This window comes from Anomalospiza imberbis, chromosome 3 (genome assembly GCF_031753505.1).
Source record: "Anomalospiza imberbis isolate Cuckoo-Finch-1a 21T00152 chromosome 3, ASM3175350v1, whole genome shotgun sequence".
In the NCBI taxonomy this organism is placed as follows: Eukaryota; Metazoa; Chordata; class Aves; order Passeriformes; family Viduidae; genus Anomalospiza; species Anomalospiza imberbis.
Window position 1 is genome coordinate 96,901,158 of NC_089683.1, and position 25,462 is coordinate 96,926,619.

The window sequence follows — 25,462 nt, forward strand, 5'->3', positions numbered from 1 at the left end:
AGTTCCCTTGTTGATTTGAACATGCTTTTTCTATGTCTTCAGACTCAATTTTATTTTAAATCTGTCACATTTTAACACTTCTTTTTTTAAATGTCAAAAAAACAGGTTATAATATCACAGTAAAATTTTGGCTTAGAAGAGACTGTTCTACCCATCATGCATTCATGTGCACAATACACACAGGCACATGCATACTGAAAAGCAGTGACTGTTCAGCTTGATCAGTCACAAAGTCTCTCACCTTGACAGCACCAGCAAATCCTAAGGTCAGGGCGTTTGCAAAACTCTTTTGTTGAGTGCATAATAAACGCAGTTTATGTATGGTTAGCCTTAAGAGGTATGTTAAAGTGTTCTAAGAAATCCCATCATGTATCAGAAATATGTCAGCTGCTGAATAATTTCACACAAAGGGTATGTAGTTGTGTTAACATAAATATCACAGACAAGAGTGTTGAAATGAAACCCATGTATAAGCATTTTTGCTGGTGTTCAGGCTATCTGAACTATTGGAAAATATGGCATGTGTGTTGGACCAGATCAGTCATTCTTGGTGAATAGTACATATGTTTTACAGCCTGAGAAATTGTCTGGACTGAAAAGAATCTAAATGTCAGTGCTGCCATTAAGCCACCACCACTGTCACAATAATTTGTAACTCCTGTAAAATCTGTTATGTGATTATGAACTCCACATTTATAATGTACAGGACACAAAACTTGTTGATATTTAGGAACAGCCTGCTTGAATGGGTATATTGGTTATTTTAGTAGATATCCAGACTTCCAGTCCTTGTGTGTTTTGTCTTTGAAGTTTCTGGATTACAGTCAAGAATAATCTGGGCATTTTGAGGGGTATGTCACATTTTCATTTTGATAATGGGAACTGCTTGTGTAACTTCTTGACTTTGATGGTTGCTATGTCAGAGTTTTATTGAAGATCACAGTAACACAGAAAACCATTGTTTTATTTCCTCTTTGTTAGAGCTTTAAAAGCCACCCATGTGTAATTAGTGATAGTGAACTGCAGTGCAAGTCACATCCCTGTATCACCCACAGAAGCTGCCACAGGGGCCCAGGAGCTTCCAGATTTCTTCTCCAGGGGACTTTCCTGGCCAGTTCTCCAACTGTGCTTCAGTTTGTGATCCTTTCTCCATTAGTGATAGGTGTCCATCTGGGAAGAGGCTCCATTCAAACTGTAAAACCCTGACTGTATAGTTGGCAGTCTCCTCTGAAATGGATTTTTAAGAACTTTGTTAGAGAAAGACTGGCAGGAGTTTGGCTGCTGCTTTCAGGCTGCAAAGATCATCTTCATTTATTAGAATGTATGTACATTTTATCTTCTCATATCAGGACTATTTCTCAACAGGCACTCATTTTCAGTATTTTTTTACTCTCCCAGTACTTTTGTTTTGGTTTGTAATATGTAGAAGTAACATGTAGTAGCAGTATTTGAGAAGATCACTCAGGAGTTCAAATTTCTAACCGACAGTTGTATCTGAATTACTGCCTCTGAGTGGAGAGAGTGACTTCTGAGCTCTTCAAAGCTGCCAGAGCATTCATTTTGGTCCCCTCCAGCCCTGCTTTTTTTCCTTCTATTTTGATCAACATAAAATAAATGTTGCTGAGGTATCCAAGAATCATGGGGGGCTGGGGTGGGGGGCAGTTTCTCTGAGTGTATCTCCTTACATGGCACTTATCACAATAGTGCTTGTGCTAAAAATTCCTCTTCTATGAGGCAGCATCATGACATTTAGTTGCTTTTTATTTCTCAGAAACAATTTTTGCAACACTTTGAAATTGCTCAAACTCTCAATTTTTCTGAGGCAACAAGTTTAGAGAGGAAGGGATTCCAGCAATGAATAGCTTCTAGAAACTATGCTGGCATACAAAGTATCTTATATAAGAAGTCAGACCTTGGGCTTGTTTTTTTCTTCCTCCCTTTTCTGCCCAGCCCCTTTTCTGTGCTAGTGAAGGTCTTTGTTATAGCAATAGCCCAGCTGGATGCTACTTCCTCTGCTTAAGTGAAGTTCAAGAAACCAGCTGCTGCTTAAAAGAAAACTGCTTATTGTTAAGTTCCCCTTCTTCCCCCTGCCAAGGTTAAACATGTCCCTTCTCCGTCAGCACCTCCAGTGTAATGTGTCCCCAGATATTGGTGGGCACGCCTTCAAGGACATAAACTTAGTCCATACCAAGCTACCTGCTGACGAGGCAAAATGATAGACGACAGCTTTTAAAGTTGACTTAATGTTAGCAAGTCACACCAAGATCAGTTTCCCTTCCTTTAGAGGTTTTTTCCTATCCCCAGAGGTAAAATTCAGGGACTGAGAACTTTTAGGAAGATATTAATTTTAGTTTTCTTACTCTTGCCTGATTCTTTTCATTGCTACTGTTATGAGCAATATTTTTCCTTCCTCCATGTATGCCTCTGAAGATCCTGTATAAAATATTGTACTTTGAAATTTTTAATATGAGAATTTGTATGATAGCTCCCAAGAAGTTTTTAGTCCTGTGATTCACCCACACTTGTATCCAGTAGGAAACGATTAGCAAAGAATAAATTAATAGCTCCCCCTTATTTTCTAGCAGCTACTTTTAAAGAAGCTGATCACTAAGGCCTTGAAATGCTTAGCTTAAAAACATGAACTCTATAACCTGTTCTCAGAAATGTATTGTGCAACACTGAGATAAAGTCACACAGCCAAACACAAGTTTAGGAAAATTCACTGCTGTACTGAGATCTCCTATAAAATTCAGCTGTCTGGGTACTGAGTATGATGCATTCTCTAATTCCATGATCATGTGTATTTTTATCCCAGATCATTGCTGTGGTAAAAGAGGAGGTCTCTTTTTCTGTGTCTGTGATAATCAGTGCAATACCTTGTTTAGGATACTTTCTCTAAAAATCAGTAAATTACATTATTTCTTTAAGTTTTCCTGTATTAATAAATTGGGGGTTCAGAATAAAATGTTGTCATCATATAAGTAAGCATTATCAATCTGCAGTCTAAAGAGGCAGATGGGCAATAGATCAGGGTATAAAAGCATTCCTAAGTCTGGAATTTCTTGGGTTTTGAATCTTTGACTGTTTCTGTAATGCTGTTTTCCATATTCTTGTGTGGGTTTTTTTTTTTTATTTATGAGTGATGCATGCCCTTTTCTATGCATATGTATATTCACAATGATGGGAAATCAAGCTTAGTCCTTCAGCCCTGAATCCATCCTTTACTGGTACATGCAATTTTACTTACTTCAGGGAGGTATATAGTGTGGTCCTTGTTTAATCTGTTTCTTGTATTTAAGTAGTTTCCCATATATATACTGTTTGTTTTCTCTAGGGAGAGCTATTCTTTGGCTTACCTTGTCTGGATTTGCTAAATCTATTGTAAGTTTCAAGTAAAGTGAAGTCTACAGCAATATCTGAAGCCTACCATAAATTTCTTTATCAGAGTGATTTCAGTAATGTGTGTGCTGTTGTGTGATAAATGGCTCATGATTTGATGACAGAAGAGTTTAAGTGTTATTGTCACATCCTAGTCACATCATCACATCTATTCAGACACAAGGGAACTGAGAGGCTTTTAAAATTAGCGGCTTTTCCTAGATCTTTTCATTAATTGTTTCCAATGTAGGAATGTATACATATATTTTATATAATATTCATATGATGGTTCATTTTATCCACCATTCTGTATGCTTTCAAGAGAAACATCATTCTGTGTGTTTTCATTAGTAATAATATGTAACATGAGAAACTTGTGTGGAGCAGGACTCGCTGTAAATTTGTAGCACATGTCCTTCACAGTATTGTTTGCAGTCCTGCCATCTATCTTGGGTTTGTATCTTCTCCTGAGGACACTGTTTCTAAATTCACATCTCTCCTAGAGAATCACAACAGTACCTCCTTTGTATCTCCCATGGAATCCTGAGAATGCTCTCTAAAGTGCTAGTTTACTTTATCTGTAGGGGAAAAAAAAAAAAAAAAAAAAAAAAAAAAAAAAAAAAAAAAACCACCACCATCTTGCTTGCTTTTTCTAAACTTCTGTCTGGTGTTCCCACCTGGCCAGTGGGAGATAGCATGCAGACCTGCCATTTAATGTACATCTCTATTGCACTGTCATTGAAATGAGAGGGGAGTGAAGCTGTGTTTAGTAAGTGTTTCTGATATTCCTCGATGGCTAAAAAAGAAGGCCTGTTGAACAACAAATTAATTTTGAAATCACTGTGTTTGAATGTAGCTGACCTGTTTTTCCTAGCATATGAGCTGTAGTTGAAGATTTTTAAAACTTGGTTTCCTAAAGCTGAGTTCCTAAAAGATAGCTAAGCAAAGTCCAAGTCATTGAAAAGTTATGAAAATTACAGTGTTTGAATCCAGCATGACAGATATTTAAGTTTTATTTTTTATAACTGGCAGTTATTTTAGACAGATTAATATTGCATCATAGCAGTGATAATTTGAAGTCTGTTGTCCAAACAAGGCAAATCCAGGTGCAAATTCATTAGTACTTACCACCTTGATGCTGTGCTCAGTGATAAAATATATGAATGGTGAAAGTGTTGATGTTATTTTTAGCCATTCCCCAGACTATTTCACAAATGGGAAAAAAAGGAATAAATCTATGAAGACAAGAGCTGTGAAACTCAGTAAGAAAGAAATAGTTTTTAAAAAATACTGTGATGTATTATCTCAGAGATAAATAGCTATCAAAAATTATCTACTAAACTCGACAGAAGAGAGCCAGCACAGCAAGTGACTGTATCATGAACCCTTCCAGGAATAAGAGGATGGCTTTGCAAGCAAAATTTAAAGAAAAACAAATCCCCATTTTCTATTTAAACCCAAAATCACACTTGAAATACAGTCAGCTCAGTTAAGTGATGGACACCTATTCATAAGTAAAAGCTATCAAGTTAAGAATTTCCAATTGCCAGAATGCTGTATAAAGCATGAGCTAGAAATATTGAAATACAGTTCAAATTCTCCTGTGCTAACTGCAGGAGAGCTAAGCCCAGGAAATCAAATAGTGAACTCCTCTGGTTCTCACCTGTGAGATAGTCTGCAAGTAGGAATGAATGACATAACTTGTTAGGGAAAATATTTGCTTGATTTTCCATATGGAAGAAATGTTGATGCACCTTGTTAGAATGTTGCAGCACACTTGGTAGCTTAATCAGAACTGTTCAGAGAGCATGTGACACATTGGGGTTGGATTCCCAAATATGTGATTCTTGAAGCCTACTGAAAAGAGAAGCAGCAATCACAATAACATTACACTTAAATTTGTGTGCTTTTCTTATTTCTGCAGTTTCAACTGATGGTGATGGGATGTGTAGTCTCACTAATATGTGTAGTATCTGTTGAACCTTATATATTAGTTTTCCTCTGCTAGAAGAAAAGTGGTTTTCCTCTGCTAATGAAAGTTGTTTTCTGTTTACAAAGAAATCCATAGTGCCAAATATGACTGTATAATTAGTGAAATTTCTTGGGTCTGGAAAATATTGCACTGCAAGTTTATTCCTCAGCTACTTTTCTCCTTCACCCCCTATCCATCATTCTAGATGACAAAGGATCTGCCTCAAAATGTAACTCTGCTTGGAGAGTAAACCTGTTACTGCCTGCAGCTCTCCCCAGATAAATAACATCACATGGTTATCATTCTTTCAGCAATTGAACTATCCTTTTGTACCAGGAAAAAGAATTTATAGTAAAAACATCATCTAGTATTCTCCTAGCTGAGCAAATACTAAGTAGGTATAACTTTATAATTGATCATATGAATCTCAATAAAGTGTCATAGAATTAGAAGAAATTGAATGTGCTATGAGGAAAAAAGAGTTGTGTTGTCAGAATGCTTAGTTTCAACTTATTGATACTAATCTTGCTAGGTTTTCTAATTTTATGTTTTTTGAACAAAGGTTTTCTTTCTCTTTTGAATTCAATGAGGGTGAAAGGCTTTTAGAGTTTTGTAAAGTTTTAAACAGGTGGAAAAAACAAGGAGGGATTGATTTAGTACAGAATATAAATGTTCTTGTTCTCCATCTCAAAAACAAATCATGTCAGAGTATTTTCCCTGTCTAGTTAGAGTAAAAAAAAAAAATTCATTATCTTGTGTAACAGTCTTGCTGCCAGTCCTCATCAAAGTAATAAATTTACAACCAGTAATGAAAACAGAAAAAAAAAAATTTCTCAACCTTCAAGGAAGTCTCAATTTATGTATTGTATAAAGGCTTGAGTCAGTATTTTGTCCTATTCAGCTTAATGTTTGCACATAGACAATAGTATCAAGTAGCAGTACTATAGCAGTTCACTTGCTCAGTGTCCAGTGCTGTTAAACACAATATATCAGCTTCATGGCAGGCCCATGTAATCACAGATCCATTTGTTCAAGAAAGTTTTGACTTGCTCATACCAGTGAATAGGTTATTTTTTTATATGAGATCATGTTACTAAAGGCTTGCCAAGAACTTAATACCATGTTGGAGTTAGATTTGTAGAAGCTTACTACATCTTGTGACCTCAATTTACTTAAACTTGCATGTTTTCTACTCTGGTAAGACATAAATAAACCAGCACTGGAACACTACGCAAGCTGCAGAGAGCACAGTGCAACTCGGGACACTTCCATGGCCACCCCTTTCAGAAGGTTAAGCACCTTGTCCCTCCACTAAGCCAAGATCCCTGGCAAAAATCCAGCAGTTCGTTGTGTTGTGATGGAAAGAAACATTTGGAAGACACCATTTCACTGTCCAGGATGTTAAATATTTTTTCAATAAAACAAGACTAAATTTAAGTAAAGTAAAAGGGCTGACTTCTAAGCCTCACTAGGGAGAAAGTGGTGAGACCTGTTTTGCTGACTGACACAGAGTTTGAGCAAAAATGATTATTTAAACCGGGTCCAACCTGTCTCACTCTGTTAAAGCATCATATCCTCTAGTTTCTGTATAAGTAAAATTAAGTGGCGCTTTTTTTTCTTCATAATTTAGTAACAGTAACCCTAAGTAGCATCTTCCTGGATTTGGTTTTTATTTCCATGCTGCAGTAGAATCTTGGGTAGCAGACTTGAGGAGGTCTGAGATCCCTGTTTTGCTTGCTGTGAAGAGGCTGCTTTGAGACCTTAGAAGGAGCAGGATGAAGAATAACACACTCCTGCAATCACCAGGTGGTGAATGGACCCTTAGTGATTTTTGCCAGACTGCCTTTAGGGCTCTTGAGGAAACCTTTGATATTACACTTAGACTCTTTTTCTGGCAGGGTGGATTTAACTAAGTTTTGGTGGCTGGAAACGAAGGGCATCTGCTTTCAGTCACTTGTGGAGCATTATGTTGTTGACACTGGGTCAAAATCAACTACTTTGCAGTTTTTATGGTTTATTGATGTGGAGTTTGTGGAGTTCAACGTTTTAAATGTTTACTAAAAGCAGTTGTTTTGTCACTATTATCTCGGTAAGAGTAAGACTGCTGTCTCACCAATAAGGATAATATGAAAAGTGTAAAAGAAGCTGATTATGTTCACTCTGACTCCTTGGTAATTTACGCTAAAGTGGAAAATCACCCCAGTGGTGCATTGATTTCAAAAACGAAAAGAACTTGGAAAACGAAAAGTCTAAAAAAGGTTCTACAGTAGCAGTAAAATGCATATTAAACTTCTAGCTAGAAAGAACATAAAAATAATGCTGAAAATGACACTCACCTAAAGGAATTATTTCCTGCTCTGAGTGGAGGGACCATCCTCATTCTGATGGCAACTTTGCTGCAAAGGTCATCTTATGACCAGACTTGTCAGACAGGGAAGACTTTCCCTGTTGCTGTGCTCTTGAAGTACTTTTAAAATCTCTTCATATTCTATAGAATTCCAGCATTAATGCAGCATGTAAAACACTGCACATACCCTCAGAAAATGCCCATCCATAAGTGCTGTCTGTGGGCTTGCTCCCAGACTTGCTTCACACTCATAACATCACCAGAGTGATTGGACCAGAAAGGACTTTGAGGCTAACAAAGCAAAATCATCCTAAAAATAAACTTGTTAAATAGTAATGAAGGTGTTTTCCTAGCTAAGTAATAGCTAGAAATAGCTGTTTCTAGCAGTGGGGTAATAAGTGTAGAGAGAGAAAAAAAGAGATGAAAAGCTTGGAGTTTATGTTCTTACTCTGGCATTGTGTTTTTGTTTTACTTTCTGAACTCTGGCAGCTGAAATAATTTTATTGTTTCATTCCTGTAGATGTAGAAATATGTTCTGTTTGGCTTTGAAGTTAGAATGAAAAAAAAAAAAAAAAAAAAAAAAAAAAAAAAAAAAAAAAAAGCCCACCTGATGTGGGAATGGAAGCATTTTTTATGAGTCAGCGTCAACTTTTTTTCCATTGAACAATAAGAAGCTAAAGGTGATCCTATGTTAGAAAGGCAAAACACATGTATTTCAAAAAATACTTCAGAAACAAAGGTGGTGGGTTTTGTGTGGGTGTGGTTTTTTGGGTTTTTTGTTGTTTTTTTTTTTTAATTATTTTAGAATATTCTTGTCATTTTCAGTTTCAAGTATTCTCTTAAAAGGATAATCTTGTGCAACCCTAATGTTTCAGTACATCATATGAATCTGTGTAAAATTCCCATTGATGTAAATACTTGTACTTTGAAAGACTAATTTGTTTTGTTTGGTTTTGGGTTTTTTTTTTTGTTTTGTTTTGTTTTTTTTTTTTTTTGTAAACTGGATTTTCTGGTGGGGTTTTTTGGTTGGTTGGTTTTGGTTTGGGTTGGGGGGAGGGGTTGTTTGTTTGTTTCAACCTGCAGATTGAATCAATCTATACCTAGGTGTACATCCCTGGCTTTGTTCCTAGGATGCCAGTGTGATCAGAAAATATGTACAGGGAAAAGAGACAGCAAAAATATTAGGTCCCATTGTGCAGTTGAATCTATTCAAATTGCCATTTCAATCGGTGCAGAGTCTATAAATCCATCTGATTGCAGGCTTGAAAAAATGAGTTTTATTCACAACATGATATTCTAAAAGAGATGAGATTTTTTTTATTATCCCTCTACATTCTTGAAAGCACAGGCTTTTAATGAAAGCTTGTGCTTCATCAGTGGAGTTTTTCCACTGTGTTTTTACATTTGATCTGAATTGTTGCACATTAGCAGATGTCACAGTTCATTGGTAGATGGAGAGAGAAAGGCTTTGAAATTCTTTTACAGGGTTTGAAGGCTTATTGCACACAACTCCTGTTTATTCTTTTCTTTTTAATATTTTCACACATTGATATTAGTTCATGAATACTGAATGAAAAATGTTCAGAGCCTGACAGCCCAAAACAAGGTAATCTTCAGATTTTTTTTCCAGAATAAATATGACCCTTATGTTTTTAGGCTGTCATTCTTCCTTCAAGCTGCTGCAATCATACTTTGAATCCTTCTTCAGATTCTATTAAAATAATTGTTTTATTAATGTAGTTACTCTTCAGGTACATTGCTGCCTTTGCTAGGATCATGATCATTAAAAAAATTCCATTTTCTGAGTGTCTTTGTATATGTATATAAATCACTTAATTTTTTGCAACCTGTGAGAATAAAAAGTGTCCTGCCAAGTAAGATCAGTGATCTGTCTAATCCATTTTGTTGCTACTGACACAATGCAATGAAAGAGGTTATTTAGAGGGGGCATGTAAGTGCTGCTCTGTCCAGTCTATTCCCTTCATACTCCAGCAGCATCCAGAGTTGTGGAAGGATGCTAAAATGGGCTATTCTACCTTATCCCTTTTAGTACCTGTTTACTTACCTGTTGTCCATAAATGTTTCTAATTTATATTTGGAGTAGCTGGTACAGTCTGCCTCCACAGCTATAACAGCCAACTCCTATGAAGGAACCCTTTTTTAACCCATTTTGCTGCTTAACAATGGCCCAGTCCAAATTTCCAGGATTTGATAAATAGCAGTTCCACGTTCATCTCACCATCCTTTTGATGATTTTAATCTCACTCATATTGTTACACTCCTTTGTGCAGTGGACTTGCTACTCTAGGAGTCCTGCACGCATTACTGCAGCTTTCTTTTAGAGTGACCTGGACTTTACACTGTACAAGTTTACATTTCATTTCTTTGAGATTAACAAATAAAAAGTAGTTTGAAGGGGACTTTATTTCTTATATTTACTGAAATTTTTGAGGAGGTTATGTTTGTAAACTTCATGAACCATGGTGGTTCTGAGGTTAGTTTGTCCCATTCATTTGTTGCATTCTCTGCTTGTAATGGCACCAGATGGTTGAAAATGTTGTAATGGTAGAAATAGCAAGAATCAAGTGTAAATTGAATGTTTCCACCTTGTAATTTCTCCCTCTTGTGATTTGAAGCATGTTATATCTTCTATTTAACCTGGAATGAAACTTTTTGACTTGGATCCATTCTGTCATCTCTTTAAGTATTTTTCAAAAACATCTTTCCTTCTAGATATACAAAAGAAGTGGTACCACTTAAGCTATTTCAGTAAATGTCAAAATAAGAACTTTACTGCATTCATGCACATACACATTCCTTTTTCAGTTTATCTTATAGTGTAACACATTCTGCAAATTCCTGTTGCACACATCTTTCTTTTTTATGGGCATTCTGCAGAGAAGTAAACTGCCAGGCTATTCTGTAATCATCTTTGATGTTGCAATAAATGCTGTGTTCTTTAAAGCTTTTTAACCTTTAACCAGCTAAAGAACAAATCAAAGAAGCAGTTTTCTAGATAATTTAAAAAGACTATAGACACAGTAGATAAGTTGAAGTCTTGTGTTTGCTGTGTATCAAAAGACTTTTCCTCCAAAGGAAGATAGAAAATCATTGAGCAGCTAGCAAACACAAAATTTGAAGACCTCTTCAATGAAATAAATGTATATTCAAAAGGTGCAGTCATTTCCACATGCAGGCATGTATTTACAGGACTGATGTTTTCTGTTAACCATGCTTCAGTATGCACTGAAGTTGCCCAGGGAATGTATGCAACCCAAAGCTTCCATACATACACTGATCCAAGCAGCAGGTGCAAATCTGATCTCACAAAAGCTTTGCCCAGATCAGAGGTCAGTGACTGTGATGTTCTCATGGCAGCCCTTATTGTGTGTGTCCCTGCTCTTTGCTTCAGGGGAAACTTGCTGATCTGTTTTTAAAAGCTACGAACATTTTACTGAGACTTAGGGGAAGATCAGCCTTACTCAATCCAGACCAAAGTTCTCATCTGTAACCTCAAGGGGAGTTGCCATCTACACAGTAATCCATCTGTCCTTCCACGGTCTTTCCCAGAAGCAGCTTGGCTAGTGATTAAGTCATGCAGGGGACCACCTGTGCTTCAGAGAGAAAAATCTTCCTGTACCTGAAATTCCTGGGCATCACATTGTACCAACGTTAATTGTCTTCTTTTGAGTGTATAAATTTAATCACCGTTGGTTTAAACTTGTTCGTACCTTTGGAAATAGGTAAGAACTAGCAGTGAGAGTAAGAACTAGCTGGAGCACCAGGGACTGAATATGGCACAGGCCACTCTCACCAGCTAATGCAGACCTAGCTACAGGGTCCAGATGTGACAAGCACAGCTGTCTGTTGGTCAGGGTGTGCACTGACAACCTCCAGCAGTGGCGGGGAGGGGGATGAAACAAGGCCAGGGTTCACTTGAGAGCTGGGGCCAGAGGTACACACCTATAGCCCTGGGCTGGTCCAAAATGCAGTGTTAAGGGGATGTCCCCTCCCCGGGAGGACTGGACAGGGGCACTGGGGCCTGGCAGTGCCCTCAGGGCCCTGAACTTTATCACTAGCAATTCTGTAAGTGCAAGAAGCATAGAAGTGCTGCATTGGAGGCTGCAGAACGTGGCAGGACTCAGCTTGGCTGAGGGTCCTTTATTGAGGTAGTCGGTCACAATCCTCATCTCTTTGTATCAGTTCATGTAGTAGCACTCTATATTTTGGTCTCTGACTATTTTCTGGATGGATAGGAGAAGCTGTCCATATATTAGTTATTTTGAAGTAGATAGATCTATTTGAATTTGTATTAATCATGTTTAATGTTAACTTAGTTTTTATTTATTATCATTATTTCATTCTCCCTTTTTGTGGTGTGGTTTTCTCCTGCATGAGATCAAATCAGAGCATTAAACCCTGAGTCTGTGGGTGGAATAGTGGTGTGTGCAAGAGGCACAAGAGAGAGGATATGAAGGTTAAGTTTCCCTCTCTGGCAGCTGCTCTCTAGCAGAGCAGGTTATCTGGTTTCTGCGTAGCAACAGAGACTGCACAGGGATTTGCTCAGAACATTTGCCCAGGACAGAAGCTCTGTCTGTGAGCTTCTCTTCATACTGACCTCCATCTCCCCATGAAAAGGGAATTTTCATGTTGTCATGTTTCTGCAGCAAGGTTTCAGGAAGAGCATTGAAAAACTTGAGGAACAATGATATATTATCGTTATTTAATGAAACTTTTGTTTACAGTTACCTAGGGCAGCCTAGGAATAAAAAAGGTGATGCATGAGGAGACAAAGAGAGGATAGTTTTTTCAACAAAGATTACAATTCCCGAAGTGTGGATGAGTGTCTCTTCTGCCATTGCTGCAGTCAGTGTGCTGAAGCATGCTCTGTGGGAAGCAAGCTGGGCATCTGTGAAAAGTCAGGTACAACATGCAACCCCTGGAGTTTAGTAAAGGGACTTGGTTCCTGAGGCTTCATCAGTGGCTCCGGTGTTCAGCAAATGCTGCAACTCACTCCGTTTACCCTGCAAACACTTTTTCTAAAGTTTCTTTGTCTATTTGCCATGCTATTTCTCCCTGTATATACCTTGGCATATACCAAGTACTGGTGCAGAGAAAATTTCAGTCTGTATTACTAAGTGCAGTATCAGTAGAAAGTTGGTCTTTGATTTGGTCTTGTTATGGCATTTTATGACAATTAGTAATAATACATGTTTGAGTATTTTTTTAATAATAATATTTTTTAATATGTCCAGTGTAAAGAATCGAGCTTGAGTTTGAGCAAATAAGCATCAGCATGATTGTGTGCCTGTCAGAGTACTATGAGGCAATACCTGTAAGAAAAGAGGGGTCCTGAATAAAAATCTGGAATTAGACATTTCTGAATAGAAACATCTCTTAACTTACATCAGAAGAGCAACACCTTTATTTTGGCTGTCATAATTATTTTGTTTTGGCTTAGCCAAGTTCCCAAAAAGAAAGTCTCTTTGTTAAAAACAGCAAAACAAACTCCGCTGGGTATTTTTTTAGGTTTTTTTAGTACAAATGCAACTACTTTTTATTTGGAACATCATGTTCAAGAAAGCTTTAGACTTTTAGTTATTTCTGGCATCCAGGGCATAGTTTGTGAACTGATATGACAGTATCTCATATAAATTTTCCATCTGGATGATCACAGTGCAATACAAGTTTCTTGCTGTGTTGTCAAGCTAGAACCAACTGTTGTCACTGGCTGACCTTTGTTTTTAAGTACGTGGGAACATTGCTGAAACACTTCACATAATACAGAAGAGCTGTTTCTCTGTACTGAGTATCTTTATGTTGCCAAACACTTCATTCATCTTCTTTTGAAAGGAGCACAGGATTCCCTGTCCTCCCCCATCACAAACTTTATAAAAGTGTAAGTCAATTCCTTAACACTTAATCTCACCAGGGGTCTGTAGGAGTCAGTGGCCTGGTCTAATGTACAAAAGTTAGAAAATCAAGTCCTAAAACAAGGCCAGAAAATGTGTTAATGTGCTCTGACTTGTGTAAAATTGCTGAATACAAAATATGATGTTCTTCTAGGTGCATCAGTGAATAATCATGGGCTTTTTTTCCTTAGTGCAAAGTGATTGAGTTGGTTGTAAGAGTGAGGAGGTATGAGCAACATGCAAAGGAGAACTCTGATGGAAACATTAATTATTAGGAATTATACAGACTGTGAAATTATCAAAATAAGAAGCTCATACTTTGGAATTGCTAAAAGCCCTCTCTTTAATGCCCACATGTTGTTTTCCTAGTTTCATTCAGTTACTCTTTTTCAGGAAAAAAAAATCATCTGTGGAGGAAGTGCCAGCCTTTTCACCGTCCCTTTTTTTACTTAGGTAGAAATAACAAATTTTAAACTGTAAAGAATATCTGCTAGCAAATGTCGGTAACACATAGAGCACCCTAAATGGAATATCTAGGCAGTATATAAAGAAGCTGGCCCTGCTGCAGCACAGTTTTTCCATCACTCGTTCCCACATTACAGGGAAAGAAGTTTGACAGCTGTTGGAGAATTCTGGTTTACTCCTTTTTTAATAAATGCACTAGTGTTCATATCAAGCTTCTATTGGGCAAGTTAACTTACAGGATAACATAACAAATGTTTGAATAACTTTTTGCACCTGTTTACTTTGCCTTGTTTCCCTCTGCATTGTCCAATACTCTGTTCATGGGCAAGTAGAATTCTGAGTGGAGAAAGGAGCAGATTTTCCCAGTGGTAAATTCTGTAATGCAAGAAAACTCTTCTTTCACAGCCTGGTGCAATGGCAAGAATTTGTTCTTGCACAGGGAGAGAGGAAATACCTATACATTTATGCTTTATTTTCTAATGAATTCTGAAAATTTAAACTGAGAAACTTGAATATAAAATGTCTTCCTGTATTTCTGCTGTAGTCTGCCCATTTTGGTTCAGTATGCCTGTTCCTGATATATGTGACTAGAAGTCATTTCTCAACAGATAATTTTTGATAGCTTGTGTACAAGTAACTAATAGCTAAAGTCATTGTAGATTTCTCCAGGATCACAACTGGCAGTTGCATAGATCTGAGAAGGCAAGTTCTGCCTTTCAGTCAGCTGATTGCATTCCTAGAAACAAAGAGCACTGTTGCCAGTGTATCATGACTGTGATACAAGAACTTGCCCACTCAGCTGATTACTTCTGGTTGGGGTTTTTTTTGCAATGCTGGATAATTTCGGAGAAACTCATTGCCGGATGAGTATTTTGTCCTGTCATTTTCATTATCTTCTTTAACTGGGTTCCTTTTCCTTCTGATATCACTGCTGCTGGACCTACTGGCTGCATTCCTGAGTGTTCCCTATTAGTTTTGTAGCATCTGATAGGTTTCCCTGTGTGCTCAAAGACATCAACTAGGTGCCCAAACAGTGTAAGAGAACAGGAATGGCAAAGACAAGGAAGGTACCAGAGCCAGCCTAGGAGCTGAGGAGACACCTAGGGCATGTGTCATCTCTATGCTCCTTGGTAGAATATAAACAGGTTAAAAGTTGTTCTTAGAAATTCTGAGGTGGCTTCAAAAACTTTATAGTTAGTTCTATTTGGAAGACTGTATTTATATTTTTTCCTATAATAATCAGAACAAAGGAATATTAATAGCTGCCTGCACATTGTAACATTTTCTGCATAATGACATTTTACAGGCTTGATATAATTTTCTGCCATGTGCATCAGGCTATTAAATGAGAGGTCTTTAAAATTATCTCACCAGAACAGTTCTTTTTTCCAAACAACACCAAAAGAAGATGAGATCAAAGAATTTCATAAAAGGCGCTTTTCACAGCTTATCTGTCATCAAATGAAGGTATTAGGGAAATGGCCTGAGAAGCTTTTCCTACTTGATACCCCTTTTGAAGTGACTAGAACTACAAAACATGCCATTTCTGCAGAGGATTCCAGTTATGTTTCTCCCTTATATGAGAGGAAGGGCACAAGAACCGTATTACAGCAGTTGGGACCCTTCTAGCGTCCTTGCTCTTGGAGCTTGCTCAGGCTTTCAGAGGGCAGGCAGGGAGCAGGGTTGGTGCCCAGGGAGTGCCCTTCCCTAGCTCACCGCAGAGCTCATGGCTACCAACACAGCAGCTGAAAGGTTTGCCCCAGCTTGCAGAAAAATCCAGTGACAGCACAACACCTATCAGTCCAGGATAATTTGAGGTTGAAGATCTTCCCAAATTTACAAGTTTTTTCTCCATCTCTAAGGTTAGAAGTAAAATTGAACTAAAGAAAAGCAAATGGACGTAATTTGTTCAGCAACTTCATTGCATGCCCTTGTCTAATAAATTCCACATATTACAGTATTAAAAATTTAATCCTGATCTCAACCCCTATTGAGCTAAAGAGAGTCTCACCACTAAACTCTGTAGGTACTGTGTCAGAAAATGAGATATATTATAGGTGTCACATAGAAAACATTCACTTGGAGAGGAGGGATAATATCCATGAGTGACCAAGAAGAGCAAAAACCAAAATTGTAATCCTTAATCTAAAGGAGGAAGGAAGTAAAAAATTGAATATTTTTACTCTCACATTTTGGGGTCTTAATATGAAATTATGTCTATTTGGGCAACTCAGAGCTAGAATTTTATGTGATATTCTCAGTGAGTAAAATGAGAGCTCTGTGGAGGAAAACAGGCTGACAACTCTCCACCTGCTGTTTCTGTGCAACACTGAATTACTCTAAATTTCATCTTTTTTAGAAAACAGAATTAATTAAATTTTGGATTTTTTTTTTACTAGACCTAGTATGAACCTGATACACCAGCTAATCTAATGCATAGTAAATTTGGTCCAGATAGTAATATGACAAAATTAATTATCTGAGAAAACATTAGGAATACTCTATTCAAGATCAGGTGTTCATAAATTGCACAGAAAAAAGGTCTGTGTGAGGGAGGTAATGTTCATCTGTGATTCTGAGCTATATAGGATTGCTGGTTCCAGAGTCTAGGGTACAGATTTTATTTATAACCATGCTTTCTCATATTCCAGCATTTATGGTACAGTTGATGACCTGTACATTTCAAAAGTGATGTCAATGTCAGTGTATTTTGCTTGCCACAGTAATGTGGGATTAGAGTCTTTCAGTATTTGAAACATTCAACTAAACTTTCCTGAAAGTATTAGTGCTGGGGTGATAAACAAAGGGTACATTTTTTCACTCTCAATGAATTCAGGACAGACTGGCTTCTCTTAACTTTGGACAGTTTTAGAGTATTGCTGGATATGTCTTTGGAACTGCCATAAATAAAACTTTCTTCTTGAGTGCTGGTCTTGGTAAAATTTAATGGTCCCTTGAACTTTTGCAAAGAATAGGTGAGGTCCCGGATAACATTTCCTTCTTTGAATCATTAACTTTTTACTTCCATGGTTCTGTGACCTACTTCTTGGACATAGTAAGTCCCTCACCCAAGCCAGCCAATTTGTCTCAAGATACTTAACACTAACCACATTTTCCTTGTTGAATAGTACTATGGGATGTGTTATGGACATGAAAAAATGTTAAGAACCCCATTTTGTTCCAGTATCCATGGATATTCCATAAGGAGACACATCAATCTCCCATGACAAAAGTCACATACCAGGACTGCTTTATGACATACGGAGATCTCAGACAAACATCTTGCTTAAAAACCCCTTTCCAGCAACTCACATTATAGCTAAGTAAATGCTGCAAGGCAGGTCTTTACAGTAATGCACTGTAAAGGATTTGAGACTCTCCATACTGATTCTGAAAGCACTGTTTGAAGACTAATTGCATTTGATTTGTAGCTTTCTCTGGCCATTGACATGGTATGGTATGATAGGGTACAGAAGGATTTTTGAGTGTCTCAATTCAGGCCAGCTATTCTTGAAATCCTTCTCAAGGCTTTAGAAATGGTTTTTTGACTAACATAATGTCTGAGGTCTCTACAAACAGAATAGAAATATTCTGTTATCAATTTTGTAAAATCAAGAAAAAACAGTTTCTTTTTATAAGAAACAAAGGTGGAAAGCACAGAATTATTTCTCTGAAGGTACATGACTTCCAGCACAGCTAGGAATCGATACTTTTGAGTAAGGTTAGAGTTAGAAGTAATGCAAATTATTTGCAGCAGTGAAAGAGCTCCCAGTAATATCTTCTGCAGGTACTGAAACAGACTGCCAGAGGAGGTGAAGGAGTGCTTATCAGTGGTGATTTTTAAGAGAAGGTCAGTTTATTTTCAGTAACTGATACAATTTTTTGACTTGTGAAGCTGAGTGTGTTCAAGGAATATCATTCACTGCTGGCTTTTGCTGGTGACAAGCGGACTGAGAAGGGAGCAGGGCATTTCTGGCAGAAATGAGAGTCCACTGCAGTGGAATGCAGACAAACCCATTTGCCCTCTGGCAGACCAGATTAGCAGAGGCTCCTAGGCTTCTAGGTCTTTGTGGGCCAAATTGAGTCCATTCAGCAGGGCTGTTTAGGTTCACAGTTTTAGATCTGTCAAAGGCCAGAGACTGCCTTGCAGCATTGAAAAGGTTAGTTCCCTGTAGGTTAGGTACAGCTGATCCTGCCTGTCAGTGGGATAAGCTAGATGACCTTGCAAGACTTCCTTATCCAGTTTTGTGTGGTTCTCTGATTCTATCTGGACTATGTTTTAAGTTTGAGGCAATTATTTCAAGGGCTAAAAAGAATGAATTTGAAATTACTGGGCGAAGCTGAGTAAAACTGATCAACAAGCCCTAACTATAATAGTACTCACCAGCTTGAGAGAAATTTGGAGTGTGGAATTTTGGCTGACAAAAAAATCCTCTAATACAAAATCAGAACATGTGCATTTTGTGTTAAGTAAAAGATGCAGACATCTCATGTGAAATTTAAGATAGCAGTTCCTATGTACAGGTCATTTATTCCAAGAAATATGGGATTCGTAGAAATTGTTCCCTTCTTTGGAACTCCTTGAAAGCCATGGTACAAAACAGGAAAAACAACACAATTAGCCCTAAGAATAAACACTGAAATCAGAGACAGATAACATGTCATAGTGTCCTGTTGGAAAGTGTTACTGTGAACTTCAAAAAGGAATCACAAGAACAGGAGAGAGCTTCTTGTTGTTCTCTTTAGTGTTGTACCTGGTTTTTCTCTTGGATTTATATTTGTCCCTCATAACGCTGGGATTGTGGAAAATGAATCTGCCATCCTGGTTAGTCTTTGTCTCAGGGTGGTGAAGGTTTGCACATAGTTTTGTGTAGCGTATGCCTGTGCAATTTCCATCAGAAGCAGGAAATGTTTATTTAAGTTCGGAGGGGTGGGACAGTTGCTGTAGTTTTAGGTAGTTTTAAACAAACTGAGCATCCTGTTTAAATAGAGTTAAGTAATCACAGTTTTGTATTAGTTGAAGAAGAATTCCATACATGCAAGACATGAATAAAATATCATCTTACCGAGCATACCAAGGTGATATATTTACCTGACTTCTTGAGCAATAAAAGTTGTATATTTGCCTTTTGTTTTGCAACATGTTTAGTGGCTAAACATAATTCCCTTATGTAACAGTACACTACTAGAATGTGAATAATTTTACATTTACCTGTATTTGATACACATATTAGTTTCCTTGATACTTTCAGGGGCCTCTGAATAAATCTAATTCAAATGCAACTTCCTGAAATTTGGAGAAAAATCTGTATTCATACAGAGAACTTAGTTTAGGGAACTAGTGAGAATCAGGAAGAATTTATTCACAGCCAATTGTATGAAAACATAAACGAAGGAAAAAATGGTTGTTGGAGTAGGCTGCTGAGATTTATCAGTTGTGAATTTTGCTTGAGTCCATGTTCACTGCCTTTCCTGAATGATTTTAAGTTTTAGAAAAGTTGAACTGGGAGGCAAAAAACAGTAGTGAAAAGATTTATTCTCAGACTTGTGCCATGGATGCGCATCTCAGTTTTGAAACTGGGAGACAGATTGCATGCTTTATTTTTGTTCTGTAATGTTTCAGTAATAAGGCTGTGTTGAACTGCATATTGGGTCCCCCAGCTGTTAGGACTCATTTCAAAGAGAAAAAAAAAGTTTGTACTCTTCAGATTAAAGTGATAATTGTACATGGGTTTATGTCTATCAATGGATTGTCTTTAGACTGCAATTTAATGTTAATGAGATTTTAATTGGAAAACAAACAAAGGACAGATGGGTTAATGACTGATAACAATTTTTAAAAAGTCTTTTAAGATCTACACAATAATTAATGTAAACAATACATCAAAGTCTTTCCATGTCTAACGGTTCATACAGGGTTTACGTAGAAGTTTGTTCCCTAACAATGGTATTATTCCACATCTAAACAACTAATAGACTGTATAGTGTCATCTGTTAAATCAGAACTGATTGGCAAGATTATCTGGTCCTACTAGTAGAAAGACCTTGGTCATTAATCACACCTCCACAAAGAGGAGCTGGATTGAATCTGTTATGTCCTTAGATTTTATTGCTATTGATGTTTCTAGAAATCTTCCCTCCTTTTCCCAATTTAAAACATGTACAATATTTCAAAAGAAAAAAGGTAGAAGCTCTATCCAGTGAAACTCATAACATCTAAACCTAAGCACATATAAAGTGGCAGGGAGTGCACATAATACATAGACAGATATAAACAAAAAAAAATGTAAATAAAACCAAAAATCAGAGAATGGCAATACACAAAAAAGCGTGAAGTTTTAGAAGGATTTACTGTAGAGCAGGGAGTGGCTTATTTCAAGAAATGAAAAATTAAATTGGAACAAAATTAAAGGAGTGAAATGAGAGAGATGAAACAAGATTTCTAGTTTAACTAAGTAAGCATACTCTGCCATTTAGTGATAAGGACAAAGACTAGGAAAAAAGGTTGCTTTTTGGTGTACATTTTTGATGACACAAAGCATGTAGGAGACTCTCAATTAAGGAAGTTGAGAGATGAGACTCAAATCATAGAGATATTAAGGCAGCCATTATGCATTCCAGTATAAGAGTTACATTTATGGTCAGAAAATAGTGTGGAAATACAGAGTTAAACATACTTTTTTAAAAATATTATTTCTAGACTGTTTATTTCACATCCAGTTTTCTTTTAAAATCTCTTATTCGTGCACTGTGCTCTGCTTTTGTTTCCATTTGTTATTTTAAGTATTCTCATTCAACCGTATCTTTTGAGAAATTCAAGGAAAAGCAGTATGATTAAGGGCTAAAATAAACCCTGAAAAAGAATCAAGTTACTTCAGAAAACATATTAGTTTACTCTACTTCAGAAAACATATTAGCTTACTTTGCAGTACCCTTTTTGCTTTATAGGTGCCAAGAGAGGATTCATCTGTAATGTCTTTGTGATTTTGCCTTTTACTTTAGTTGCTATAATTAAAGAGTTCACAGGACTGCTTTGCATTTATTTTATTCATCAAAACATACTTCCCTAATGTTATGAAAACAAAGTTCAAAAATAATTCAGTCCAAACCAAACCCATTCCATTTGCTCTTGGAACACAACTGAAAATAAAGTCATACCTTGTATCACATTTTTAACTGAGTAAACACTGCGTTCCTTGTCCCTGAATGTATAATTCTTGAGGGTGTTCATTTTATATTCTCATACTTCAATGTTTGAATAACTCCTGGTGGTACATGTAGCAAGATACATATGATCAGGAATAATACAGTTCTTTCACTACTAGTGGGAGGATTTCATCCTCTCTGCATTGAACTCAGAGGTCTCATTGGGTCACTCTGTTTGTGTGCTTGCATTATGACAGAAAGGAAGGAGTCAGAGGGTTGGGAACATGTATTTTGAACATTAACCTTTGAAGAAAGATATGGAAAAAATTTTGAGTGCAAAAATCAAATAGTGTGTCTGTTTCTGTTGAGGTTGTGGAAATTAAAAAAAATGGACTTGTCAATCTCAGCTCTCATTCATAAAATATTCTCTCTTCTCTTGCATCTTCTTTTCAAGTAAATATGAGTCTCAGCTGATCACATCAGTGTCCTGACTAAAAAGAAAGACCAGAGAGTGCTTTTAAGAAAGTCGTTTCCATAGGGACTGAATATATGTCATCAAAAAAGATTATACCTTCTAATGTTGAAACTCTGGTCTGCTGTGCTTGTGTGTGTTGTGCATCTTACTGGTGACTCCATGCTAGTGGACTTTCTCATCACTGTAAACAGAGAACAAAACTTTCAAACTATTTTTTTTCTGTGAATTGTCAGTAGAAAACTGGAATGTTTACTGAGGAAAGCTGTGAAAATTACTTGAAATATAGATATGTAGCAGAAAAAAATCAATAGCAGAACAAATTCAATTACTGAGCTGTTAATTCTGCTTTTAGTAGGGATACTTTTGATGAGATTGTCAAGTAAGCTGCAGAATCTGTCAGAAATACCCTTTCAAATTAAGAACGGGATGTACACAAAAAAGAAGATGGAGAGAGAGAGATGATTGATAGGTATCAATGTTCAGCTCAGAGAATACTGCTAAACTTTTTTTCAGCCTGTCTGGTGACAAGATACTCTGCTAAACAGTCCAGGTTAAATTTTCAGTTAGCTAAACTGTTAGTGATCTAAAAGAGACTGGACTACAATAAAAGAACTTGAAGCTTTAACTAAACACGATTTCTGACATCAATAATCAACAATTAGGCATTTAGTGAATGTCACAAAAAACATTTGGCTCAGAGTATTTAATATGAGAAAAAAAACAGTCTATTCTGACATGTTAGGAAGTGGCCTTCATCTATATAATTGTGTAAATCAGTCTTTTTCTGGTGTTATCACTGTTGGGAGCAGCAGCTCCCAGCTCAGTGACAAGTTGAGGGTCACCATTTGGGAGTCACAGCTGTAAAAGGCACAGCACCATCACTTCACATCAGCATTGTTTATTTTCTACCTGTTGTAGATGCAGCAAAATGATAGCAATGTTGGGAATCAGTATGGCTGCTCAGGAGAATGGGAATTGCAGCTTTGTTTTCCTTGTTGATCCCACTCAAGTCCAGACTGTTGACTTTAGAAAGGTTAAAATAGCCGTGTAAGAAAGTTCACTTGCAACAAGTGTTAGGAGAAGTTACTTTAGCTAAGTGTTACTCGTGCTCTCCTCAGCCTGCAGTCCAATGGGTTTTGTGCTTGAAACACGGAGCTGTTATCCATGTGAGATAATCTTAGGGAAAGACCTGCAAAGGGGCACTTGAAAATGCTCTTCAGAGATACTCATTTTGTGGTGCAGCAGTGAGAAGCCTAACAAAGGACAATGTCCATCCACATCTTTTTCATAGGGATGTTGCATCCTCTTACGTTCCAGTAGCAGTACAGCTGTGCTTTTGACTGACTTCATCAAAAATCTGACTGTATTGGTGTTATCCTTATGCTCTAGCTTCTAAATTCCTAAATCCATCTGAGAACTACCAGATTTTCTTTTAAAAGTAAGACTGTAATTCTTACTGATTCCAAAGATAAATCAGACAGACAGCACAAGGACCATATTTTTGCTTAAAGAAGCAAAGAGGGTGCTAGTTAAACCCTACACTGATGTCAGAAGGTCTGCACTATGATTTTGATCATATCAGCAGTACTGAGCATTACAGAAAGAGCAAAGGCCTGACTCTGAATCCATGCTCTTTTCAGTATATGATGCAGCCAGAAGCTTTGATGCTATTCTTCAGGATGTTTTCCTTCCTTGGGGATAATAAGAAAAATGTTGGAAAATGTACCAGTGTCATTAACAATGTTTTACCAAGTATGCCAGTTCACCTGGCTTTCCAAATTTCATCCAGCCCAGCAGTTTCTGTGTTCCCAAGATACGGGAGGAAAGGCACAAGGTTTTTTTCTACATCCTCTTTCTGTAATCAACAAAAAGTCAGAAAAACATTTTTAGCCTTCTCCAGGAAGCATCCCTGATAAGTATAACATTTAGGCGCTTAATGAGCAGCACTGATGTACATGCTGAAGTTCAAGGGTATTTTTAAGTGCTGTGCTCTGAGTCTGAGTTGTAGAGTAGATGATAAAAGACAAATTACAAACATTTTTGAATTTCTGGATTCTTATATATAAACTATGTAATCTGCAGCCTTGGATTTACTCTGGGGAGGTTAATTAACATCGATCTTCTGTTGTTTTTCCTTGTCCAAAGCAATGTCACATCTTGTCTCCTTTACTTCAACCCAGCACATGAGACACTAGGAACTATAGCCAAACTGCAGTGTGACATCAGAGCTGCAGAGGGGTGAAGTCCCATGCTTGCACACCTGTGAATCATGTGACCAGGGAAAGAAATGTCTTGTGTCAAGTCACATAAGGATTACCTCCACCTCTAACTAAACTAATGTGCATATAGCTGTAGATAATTAACAGTAAGGAAATAAAGAATGTGGAGTAGGCATTCACCAAGGGTGGACAGGCAAGAAAATGAAGATTCAGGGGTATTAGTACCGACTGGGGAAAAATATGAAAATTTGTAAGAAATACTTAAAAAAATTGATCTAAAATATATCAAATAGATGTGTGTCATTTCTTTCCTTATGCCTTCACCTGCATTGCCACTTTAGATAATAAATGGTTCAAGATGCCAAGCACACATTTAGTTTGCTGATATTTTCAGTTCTGACTGTTTCAACATGTGCTGAACTTTTGGGTTAATGGTGTGACTGCCTGAGAACCTCAGTTGCTGTTCTCAAGGAACATTCATTTCTAGTCCTCCATCATGGAAATAGGTTTGAAGGCTTGAACAGGGAAGTGATAACCATTAGAAGAATAACCTGAAACATATTTTAATAATGCAATCCTATTTCATTATGAGGGTTTGAGGCAATTGAAAAAACATATATAAGTGTTTGAGATTGGCAGCACTGGTTTCTGTAGCTTAGCAGTTCTAAATAATTTTTTCATTATTTGGGGAAGATGCTTTGCAGACAAAGCAACTGGTAAGAGAGAAGTGCAGAAAGAAGACTGAAATTTGCCCAGCAGCCTGTCAATAGTTGACAAAATTGCCATATCTTTTAATGGGTTATTATGGCTAAATTTTCTAAAACTATGGTTGTCATGGCTAAATTATAAAAGAAATAACATTGCTTAACTATCTCTGTTATTATATGAACTTGTTTATAATTTCATATGTATTTGTTGATGTGTGAATGTTTATGTGTGTGTGTTGTTTAATACGATATTTTGATTGCCTTTTTCTCATTTCTCACTTTAAGATTCATCTCATTTTCTTTAGGTTTGGTGGCTTTTGGTTGTCAGCTTTCTCCTTTTTCAGAATCGTAGCATTAGTTTCTTTTATTTCATTATGTAAATGCTCTAGTCATTTGAAGTGTGGCTTCAAGAGTCCTTTATGTCACTAAAAGAGCTAAACAGCACTGTTTAATTAATTTCAGGACCGCCTCTTTTTCGTCATGGAATATGTAAATGGAGGAGACCTAATGTTTCAAATCCAACGCTCACGCAAATTTGACGAACCTCGATCCCGCTTTTATGCTGCAGAGGTCACATCAGCACTTATGTTTCTTCACCAACATGGCGTCATCTACAGGTACTTTTTTTGATCAAAAATAAGGTATTCTTGGGGCTTTGGGATGGTTTTGGCTGAAATCCTCCATCTCTTAGCAACCAGTTTTAGATTAGTTGTTTGTTCCAATTTGCTTACACAGAACTTTTTTTTGGCTGTTTATCATTGAGAATGTTAACATTTGAATAGCCTCTGCAGCAGTCGCCAGCTGTGTGTGCCAGTTTTGTGTTCTAGTCCAAATAAAGTGG

At 37.1% G+C, this 25,462-nt stretch overlaps 1 protein-coding gene across 2 annotated transcripts in view; it reads left to right on the forward strand.

The window, feature by feature from the left end:
• Positions 1–25,462, forward strand: part of PRKCE (protein kinase C epsilon) — a 287,835-nt gene that overhangs the window by 206,932 nt on the left and 55,441 nt on the right. For both annotated transcript variants that reach the window (XM_068185893.1, XM_068185894.1), the window contains exon 11: positions 25,084–25,238. In XM_068185893.1, coding sequence (XP_068041994.1) covers positions 25,084–25,238 — 155 coding nt within the window. The remainder of the gene's footprint in view (positions 1–25,083; positions 25,239–25,462) is intronic.